The 10,355-nt window shown below is 49.2% G+C and overlaps 1 protein-coding gene across 3 annotated transcripts in view; it reads right to left on the reverse strand.

Annotated features, from left to right (window-relative positions):
- Positions 1 to 10,050, reverse strand: part of tab3 (TGF-beta activated kinase 1 (MAP3K7) binding protein 3) — a 14,330-nt gene extending 4,280 nt beyond the window's left edge. For 2 of the 3 annotated variants that reach the window (XM_035394721.1, XM_035394720.1), the window contains exons 1-3: positions 9,869 to 10,050; positions 3,889 to 4,054; positions 719 to 1,982 (exon numbers count right to left, since the gene is read on the reverse strand). In XM_035394721.1, the coding sequence (XP_035250612.1) occupies positions 719 to 1,982; positions 3,889 to 3,990 (1,366 nt within the window). In that variant the 5' untranslated portion in view covers positions 3,991 to 4,054; positions 9,869 to 10,050. Of the gene's footprint in view, positions 1 to 718; positions 1,983 to 3,888; positions 4,055 to 9,861 lie in introns of all 3 variants that reach the window. The other variant, XM_035394722.1, reaches the window with a different exon arrangement.
- Between the last annotated feature and the right edge of the window lie 305 nt (positions 10,051 to 10,355).

Genomic DNA, 10,355 nt, shown 5'->3' on the forward strand with positions numbered 1-10,355 from the left:
AGAGAAGCTCACAGTCAGTTACACACAGTCAGAGTGCCTCTCAATCTCAGTCATGGTCACACACAGATAAGCACACAGTCAGTTACACACAGTCAGAGTGCCTCTCAATCTCAGTCACAGTTACACACACAACCTCACAGTCAGTTACACACAGTCAGAGTGCCTCTCAATCTCAGTCACAGTTACACACAGTCAGAGTGCCTCTCAGTCTCAGTCATGGTCACACACAGAGAAGCTCACAGTCAGTTACACACAGTCAGAGTGCCTCTCAGTCTCAGTCATGGTCACACACAGAGAAGCTCACAGTCAGTTACACACAGTCAGAGTGCCTCTCAGTCTCAGTCACGGTCACACACAGAGAACCTCACAGTCAGTTACACACAGTCAGAGTGCCTCTCAGTCTCAGTCACGGTCACAGTCAGAGTGCCTCTCAGTCTCAGTCACGGTCACACACAGAGAACCTCACAGTCAGTTACACACAGTCAGAGTGCCTCTCAATCTCAGTCACAGTTACACACAGTCAGAGTGCCTCTCAGTCTCGGTCACGGTCACACACAGAGAACCTCACAGTCAGTTACACACAGTCAGAGTGCCTCTCAATCTCAGTCACAGTTACACACAGTCAGAGTGCCTCTCAGTCTCAGTCACAGTTACACACAGTCAGAGTGCCTCTCAGTCTCGGTCACGGTCACACACAGAGAAGCTCACAGTCGCTCACCCTGAGTGTAGGCGTAGTCGTCAGAGCCAGAGCTGGACCGGCGGGGCATGTGGTTAATCTGGCTGGCGATGTTGCCAGGCAACAGAGAGATGGGCAGGATGGGGGCGGGAGCAGCGGGGTGGTCCGCCTGGTCCACCATGTTGAGCAGCGACTCGGTCTCCACGGTGGGCGACTCCGAGGGGCGCTGGGCCCGCCCCGGCGACACCTTGATCTTGAAGGTGTAGGCGGGGTTGGCGGGCTGGGGGGAGGAGGCGGGGTGGGGCCGGCCGGGGCTTTGGTGGATGTACATGCCCGGGTGGAAGGAGGTCCCCGCGGGCCCGGCCAGGCTGATCCCGCGGGACGGCGAGCCGGGGGAGGGGCTGGTGGAGATGTAGAGGGAGCTCTGCCCCCGCTGCGCCCCCTGCTGGCCGGGCGCGGGGGAGCTGCTGCGGGGCCGGGGGGGCGGGGCCCTCTGGGGCCCCTCCAGGGGGATCTCCATCTGGTTCTTCAGGTAAGGCAGATAGGCGACGGGCTGCTGCTGCTGCTGCTGGTGCTGGTAGGTGGGCGGGCTGATGGGCAGCAGCACGTGGGACGTCTGCTGGATCTGGTGCTGCGGCGAGCTGTAGGGCGAGGGGAACTGCGCGGGGGGCGGCGAGTGGTACACCGTCGGCGCCATCTGCTTGGAGGGGTAGGCGCCGGGGTAGGGGGAGGGCTGGTACACGGGCAGCACCGGCGAGGGCCAGGGCGAGGGCTGCGGGCTCTGGGAGGGGCCCGGCCGGATGTACAGCGTGTTCCCCCCGCTGCCGAAGGCGCAGCCGGGGATCTGCAGCGCCTGGGGGGCGGCCGGGATGTTCTGGGACAGCGTGACGGTGATGGGGTTCATGGCGTAGCGAGGCACCGGGCAGTAGGTGGGCGCGGGGTGCGGGGGCGGGGTGCCGGCCGACCGGCCCTGCTCGTTGATGAAGAAGGGGTTGTACCCGGGCGAGGGGGCCATGGTGGCGGGCGCAGAGTGGGGCTCCGGGAACACCATCTGCGGCTGCTTGGCGCCGCCCGCCCCGCCCCTCTGGGGCTCCAGGTGTCCGTCGCTGGAGCTGTGCACCAGCGTGCGCCCCACCCCGTTGGCCTTGCCCCCCTCCGACAGCGGGTAGCCCAGGCTGCCCAGGTTGATGTGCAGCATGTGGTTGCGGCTCAGCCGGCCCTCCTCCGAGCTGTGGTACTCCTCATACAGGTAGCGGTTACTCTCCTGCGCCAGCAGGTGGCAGCACACGTCCAGGTTGTTGTTATTCTGGGGGACGGAGAGGGAAAAAGCAGAGACGGTTGAGACAAGAGTAATTCTCTATTTACAGCCGGCTAATCCGATGCATCTGGTTTATTTTTACACGTAGGCCCGTGTGGCTGGAAGGGGACACGTCAGAACAGACCGGCAGGGGTCAGAACAGACCGGCAGGGGTCAGAGCGGTCCAGTGAAACCCGCTCCGCTCAACGGCGCAATGGGAGCACTCCTGAAATGAAGCCGTGTAGCAGAGCAGTGCATGCTGGGAAACGGCACCGTGACGCAGGTGATGTAAGAATGTGTGCTCGTATTACGCTTTCGCTTAAATCGTTCAAGACGTTTACGTTAATACATAAGAATATAAATGTGACGGCGATATATGAAAATGCAATGCTGTGTGCAAGTCATTGCAATGGGAAAAAAACCTAACGAGGAGAACTCAACACACGTTAATCCTCTTTCAAAACTAAGCCCAAGCAAGTGCATTATAAAGGGATCATTAAGTCAAAACATTCAACTGCATCAATGCGGAAGCAGAGGATTATAGCGGAGTCTTTTCTTAGAAACAAATGCCATTTTTCCTTAAGCAGTATGGGCTGCCCTGCTGAAAAGGGCACTGAGAATCAGATGAAGGCAGACTGGTCACAGCTCTATAGCTGTATAAACCAGCACTCTTCTCCAATTACGTCAAAGGGCCAGATTCTTTTTAGAAATGGTTCATAATGGCCAATCATTTCCCACATACCGATTATGAAGCGGTAGAGGAGTAAAATGTACCCAACGTGTAGAAGCAGAAGCCTCAATAACCCTCTGAATAGCAGAAAACATTTTTGGAATGTTTCTTCAAAATTCTAAGCCAGCGTTCTAGAATTTGCTTTCAGCTACTAGTAGCGATTGTTACGATAGCGTTGGAATATTCAGTTAACAACATTCCGAACACATATTTATCTTACACCTTAAAGGCTTGAAACATCACAACTGTGTGGAGTAGGAGGCATGTAGGAATTGCTGACTGGAACACGGTCAAGGTTTTGACGCGTCTGAGTAACACAGTCTTTTCCTAATCAATTAGCAGCAGGCCGAGAGTAAGTCAGCAGAGCGGGGAGATTAGCCCCCGGGTGGCTGCTGTACCGCGCCAGTAACAGCCTCTCAGCAGCTGCTCCTCAGACCACATGACCCCCGCGGTCCGAGGCTCCGCCCGAGGCGACGCATTCTCTCACCCTGCCGCTGCTGCGCAGGTGATAAGACGAGCCACATTAGGCACGTTTAACCAGGAAATCAGCAGGGTCAGCTAAAGCTAAGTAAAGGAATGTCGCTACTGAACTGCGCAACACCCGCTATCAGCTGCCTGCCAATGGTGGAGGAACCACAATCCTTTGTGTGTCCAAACCATGGCGTGGGAGTATTTAACACCCAGTGGCAAGGCACACAAGCCACCCTAGCCCAGGTCTCACCTCAGCCAGGTGCTCCTGGACTCCTTACTCTGCTGTACACTGTCTGGTCCTGCTGCTTTCCTATACGATTCTTTAGATCGCATCATCAAAAAAGGGTGTGATCAACGGTTACAGAAGCGGAAGATAATTACAGCCACTTCAAGTATTAACAGGCTTTTAATCACAAGACACAGAGCTGTGCCATATTTTCAAATCAGTGTGTAAATAGGCATGAAAAATGGGTTTTAAGTTAAATCTTACCCAGTTCTGCTGGCTGCTGTATGAAACAAGTCAGCCACTCATTTTGGGGAGATGAGGTGTGTGTGGTGGGGTAGGGGCTGTGCTCATGGGGGGCAGGGGCTGTATTCATAGGGGGTTTGGGGGGTTAAGAAGAGATAAGCACATATGGGTTTCAACTGAAATGAAATGGGGCTGTAATTAGGCGGAGGGCAGGTTTGTGTGTGTGTGTGCAGGTGGGGCTGTACCTGCAGCAGGTACTGAGACACCACTCCCTCGGGGATCTCGGGGAAGCGCTGCTTCAGGTCGTGCAGAATCTGATAGTCCAGCTGAGGGCCTCCCTGCGCCATCCCCACGGTGAGAAAGTCACTGAGCCCACCACCAACTGTCCTTCTGCCCCGCACTCATCTTCCACTGGACACACACAAGCACAGGTACACACACGCACAAATACACACACACGCACATACAGACACACATGCACACACACATACACGCACGCACGCGCACATATACACACACGCACACACGCACGCACACATACACGCGCACACACACAGGAGACACAGACACACAGCAAGAAGGGTTACAATCCCAATCTGAAATCACTCCAAAGCTTTTCCAGAAAGAGCTACCGAATTAGCCTGGCTAACACAGAGATGCGAACAGCTGCGGGCTCCACGGGAGATGTCGGAAATTAGGATTCACCAGTTCATGAAACAAAACTCCGCAAAGTGAAACCACTCACACAAGCAGGAAATGCCTGGACTGCTTCTCCAGAGACCGTTTCACTCTGATCTTCCGCGATACCAACCCCAGCCACCCATGTCAGCGCGATGGAGACTGATTTCAACAAGGAAGTTTCACTTCCAGAGGAACGTCAGGCGCCAGAGCGCTATCCGCGGCGGTTGCAAGAGAAGGGCAGCTGCCCTTTTCGTGACACATTCACAAAGTCCAAAGGGTGCCAATTCGCAAAATTCCACAGGCCTGATGATGCTCACCCATGATCCTTGCAAAAGTGGAAGCACTGAATGTCATTAGCTAAGTGAAGACTGAAGACACACAAAACGCAGTTAACCACAGATATCTGGCCTAAGCCAGGGCTGCAGTTAAAATGCTGTCCTCTTAGCATTGCTGCTAGAAAAGCCATCAGCCCAGGGGACAGAAAGTGCACTCTTCTTCTAAGCAAAATGACCTGATCCTGGCCTGCCTTCCCAAATATACGATTGCTCCCCATACTAGTAAGAGCAGGGAGAACTGTTTCTTACGGATACCAAAGTACTGGCATGATCCGTCTTACGAATCATTCCAGAAAATGCAATTTGATGCATGTCACACGAGAGAGAGAGAGAACTCTTCTGAGGAGTGGAGAGGGAAAGGCATGCATGCGTTACTCAAGCCTTAGCAGTTACACGGCCGTTAATGATTAACCTAACGCTTGGATAGTTGTGAACATTCCTCTGCAGATATGATCGACAAGTTTCTCTTCAGGAGAGAAAGTCCTCCAACGCCGTTCTTTCGGCTTCATGAAATCCAGCTCTTTTGCTAGAGACTATGCAAGCTTCTACGGTACAACCTATAGACCATGTCTGAGACCCTATGTTTTCTGTTACGTGCCTTTTTGAGCCAGGACACTTTAGGCAAAACAAATTGAAACACAAGTAACGATAACAAAGCACTCAGAATGTAATGGAAAGAGCTGAGAGGAGAGCCAGAGGACTGTGCTTTCTTACTGGCACACAGAGGCCCATGTTTGCCTTCCTGCTTCAGAAACCCCCACAGAGTCAACAATAAATGACTTTATAAAACACTGAACAAGTGCCCAGACAAGGATCCTTCTGTCAGAAGATAGGTCTGCATTATTCCACTGAACAATGGCATTAATCTGGAGGGCAGTACACGCAGGCAAACACACGTGCACGTGCTCCCGCAAACTGGAGAGAACCACACCTAAAAGGAAACTGAACAATTCAACGCCGATGTCATTTTATGATGGCAGGGCTTCACCACGTACAGTGCGAGCACACGACCAAAAAAAAAAAACACGGTTCACCCAGTCGCTCTGTTCCAGAGCCACACACACTGCCCACGTGCACACGGGTCACAGATTAGACGGGCACAGTCCATAACGGCGTCTCCTCGCGGTCATGAGCTCATCGCCCGCGCGGCGGGCTCCGGGAGGGCCCCGAAGGGAGGCCGGGAGCAGACGCCGCCACCACCGCCGCCGCCAGCGATGGCACGCGTGACGGAGACGCGCGGAACGCTGCGCTCATATCCCTGGAATCCCGCCACTCGGGAGTGCCTCAACATGGCGCCAGGCGTGAGGATGAGGAGGGCCACACGATCTGAAGGAAACACGGGCACGTCTCCCCCTCACCAAGGTAATTACCCAACCAGCACTCAGCACTCAGCCTCCCCTTTGACTCAAACAGGCCCAGTAACACCAGTGCAGTTCACCATCCTGCTGTCCACAAGCCCCTCTGCACATGGCACTGCGGAGGCCACAGTCTACAGTACGTTTGGGGAAAACCTGTGTTTTAGGCCTGGATAGCTAAAGGCACGCATGCCAGGTTAGCTATGCTCCTGCCATTGCCCTTGATCAAGGCACAGGCCTCAGAGCTGGAGCTGGTCCCCAGGTGCCACACTGGCGGCCCACTGCTCCTAAGTAGCTAGGACAGGTCATCAAATGCAGAGGACAAATTACCCCATGGGGTTCAATAAAGTCTATCTTCTATCTTATAGCTGCAACACTGATATTGATATTACATTTCAGCTTGGTTCCAACTTTGTGCACAGACCATTCACCTATGTGAATTCCTAAGTCATAGCCTTACTGTTCCTAAATAGGGTTTTCAATTCCATTTTAATTTATATTTGTTCCACTTATGACCGGTGCTAAAAAGGTCATGGAATGTAATGTAATGTAATGGAAAGTGTGAGCCAGTCAATCAGGTAGCAAAGAATGGTAGCCAGAACTGCTCATGTGCAAGAGACTGGTAGCCCTGGGCTACCAACAGTATTGAACTGTGACATTGTTGTCACAGTTCATGTTTGTATTTCCATGCGATTCATACTGCAATGCTTACAACAGTATGGAAATCATCACTGCCATAATAAATTTTATTGATTGGCCTGCATACATTAGACTTATACATTAGACTTATAAGTACTTGTTCAATTAGCAGACGGTTGGTCCTGGATTTAAATCCCCATATTCAACCAATGAGATAAAATATGATCTGCACATCACTTACAGTGTAACAGGCTAATTTATTAAAAATTATACAGCGGTCCAGAGAAAAGATGTGGAGGACTTCCATCTGTAATATGGTTCCTCAGTACTCCTCTACAGTCTCAGGCTCTTCCTGCTTGGACAGTAACACTTCCTGTCTGGCTTAGCCCAGCCCTCATAGAACTCTAAAATATCATTACTTAAGCCCCACTAACATATATGTATTTACATTGTATATGAGGTTGCAATGGGATGAGAAATTACAACGAAAATTTCCTGAGGGAGGTTATTACATTTTTTCCATTTTCTCCCAATTTGGTAGGCCTAGGCATATTTCTAAATCCAACTACTCTGTTCCATAGGCGCATATCATATTTCCGATAATAGCCCAAGCACACTTATGCATTAATTTTTATTTTTTTAAATGCCTTGTTCACCACCTGATATACCATTGGGACCGAGTAGCCCAATCAGAATGTGCTTTGCAGGTAAATGTTTAAATATTTCAAATGCTAATTTTCTGAAGGTTTTTGACAAGAAACTAATCTAAATTCTACCAAATAAAAAAAAGTTTAAAATAGCCCTTTACTTTTGTATGTGAATCATCATTCACATTTAATTTCATTCTATACACTACGTCTTGCACTGCAGTAGTATCTTCTGATGGCCTGTTCAAGTTATGCAGGATAATATTGTCCACCACGTAACAACAATTAATATTAAAAACGCAAGTGTGTGGTTTTGATGTAACTTGGGAACGTTGCAGTGAACTAGAATACTTAACGGAACTTACATTTGAATGGCAGACTTTTTAAAATGCCTGAACATAATTGAAGTTGGCAAATTAGCATTGAAGAATAAGTTAAGCTAACTGAACTGGTGGCTCAACAGACGTGTAGACTTCGGCTCCTTTCTTCAGAACTTGAAATCGAGCCAACCGTGTTGTACTAGCACACAGGTAAACTCAAGCAGAACCTTACAGTTATAAAGTTGTTTTCGTTTTGCGTTTCTTGGTGTTACTGGCCTTCACTCAAATGTGAAGTTGACCCCAAAGGACTTTTGCTGGAATTTATTTTTTATGTCCATATAATATCCATTTGGTCTGCCAGACAGGTGAAGTCGTGAAAAAATATTTACTAATAAATCGAATACGTGCGCAGCCCGATTACTGTAGGTTAAGGAGGTTTTTGCACTGGGTGCGGTGCGAGTTCGTGTTCTTGCCAAATTCTTTGTCACTCAGTACATTGTGATTATTTCGATATGTTTCAGGAAGCGGGATATGAACACCTATGTTTGCCAAAGCAGCAAGTGCTGCTATAAAACGCATAGCTCACGACAGTGCAGGGACACCCTGGAATGTATCCGTTTGTTTTTTGGTTGGCCAGCTGAACTGCCCCTTCCACAAAACACAGATCTGGTGGGCAAACCAATGTAAGAGCGCTACAAACCTAAAGGGTGACAGAGGCTTGATCCTTGCCCCCGTAACAACTCTCTATGCCGACTCCTCGCAAAAATGACAAGACTCTCCTGACACAAACATCACTCCACTTGGTCAAATTATACATGAGAATGGACATTACATTACAGGCATTTAGCAGACGCTCTTATCCAGAGCGACATATATTTAGTCATCTTCTATTTCCGCGGCCTGCTGAAAAACTCGTTCATAATCATTTCGGTTGTGGCCTGTCCTACACCAGCAGGGTGTTCACCGCAGCAGGTTGAATGCTGTACAGTAAAGCGCACCCAGGAAGACAAAAGACAACACCTGCATCAACTATGGTAACGCTAACACTGCTTGCTACGTTTCTAGCCGGATGGCTAGCTAGGCCACAGCGTAACTCCAAACAAACATCAGATTCTAAAATAAACCAACTGCGTCAGCTAATACAATATCTAACGTTAGCTAAAAAAAGAAAGTTCGCTGGCTACTACCCAACATTATTTTTCATCTGATTTAAGAACTAACGAATTAACGCCGACAACAGGGTTTTAGCTTGCTAAAGCTGGCTAACCGCTGTTAGTGTTATGGCGCTTAGTTCCGTCAACAAAGTTCACACGTCCTGTGAACGTGATCATCCTGCACTAAGCAACGACAACACAAAACGACATGACAGTATGCATAGCTGACCGTCAACATCATACAACGAATTAGCAAACTGATATACAAGCCATCAGTTTTAAATAGGCTACTAGCTAGGACGTGGTCCCATCCATCTAGAAGGCTAACGGCTAACAAGCTGGGCTAATGTTATATCCTAACGACCATACAGAAACCGTGATGACTGGGCTCACAACGTTAGTTAGTTGGACAGTACATTCCACAGCAGCTAGTTAGCACTAGCTAAACAGGCAGTTTGTCAACACGGCAAGTGTAAATTAGCTAGCTAGCTCAAGGGTTAAGTCAGCTCACGCTTGAATACGTGCATGTAACGGTTAGCCCTAATCAATGAAAGCCGATGCTTGAAATTGTACACTAAACTACCCAAGATTGGAATGGCTAGAGGTGCGCGTGGTATGTGGAGAAGCACACTAGACCCAGAACAGTAACCCATGACAACGTCGAGTGAGACTGGGACCAAAGCCCTGCCAGTAATGTGTCAACACTGCGGTCTCACCAGCTGGTTTCTGCCTTGCGAGCAAGTGTGGGAATACGCATGAGAAAATGCCAAATACACGTAGCTAACAGGGACCTTGGCTTGTGAAAATACTGTCAGCTAACCAAGTTAACTGTATTAAATTAAGCGAGCAGGGTTATTACTGTTAGTATATGACAAACTAGGCAGCAGACCCACTACATATATTTGAACCAGCAAAACAAAACCACTAACGATAGCCATCTAACGACGTTTCCCCTTCCTGGACATGACAGATTTTGTAGCTAGCTTGCTAGCTAACGTTAGCGAAATGCATTGTGATGACGAAGCTACAGTAACGTTACTGCCCCCTCCAAAAAAGCTTTAAACTGGTTATACAATTGGGATTTTACCTCTCACCTTCCATTCACTCCCTCCCACCACCGGTCATTGTTAGGGCTACGCAGTAGCCCTCAGGATAGATAATTTCCGTGGCCCCGTAGCCAAGGGGGTAGTTGTTGACCAGTTTTAATCCAGCCTTCATCCAGAACTAGAGGTTCTGCTGCAGCAAACCGAGTGCCAACATAAAGTAGATTTACAATATGGCGCCTGGAAACCGTAAAAATATCGCGAGAAAATGGGAGCGGTGCAGGGGGAAATAAAACACGTGATTAGTGAAGCGAAGCTCGGAATATGTCCGTATATAATGAATTCGTCTCCCCTACCAAAAAACTAACAATTCAAGTTATAGAGAGAAGTACTGAAGCAGAACGTACATTGCTAGTAATATCTCTGATTGAGTTCAGTAGTCTTCATTGACTTTATCAGTGAAGTCTACTTCAGGAATTCAGTATCCTTAATATGAATTATACATCTGAATGAATGATAACCTTCTTAAAACATATTA

This window comes from Anguilla anguilla, chromosome 15, assembly GCF_013347855.1.
Source record: "Anguilla anguilla isolate fAngAng1 chromosome 15, fAngAng1.pri, whole genome shotgun sequence".
NCBI lineage: Eukaryota > Metazoa > Chordata > Actinopteri > Anguilliformes > Anguillidae > Anguilla > Anguilla anguilla.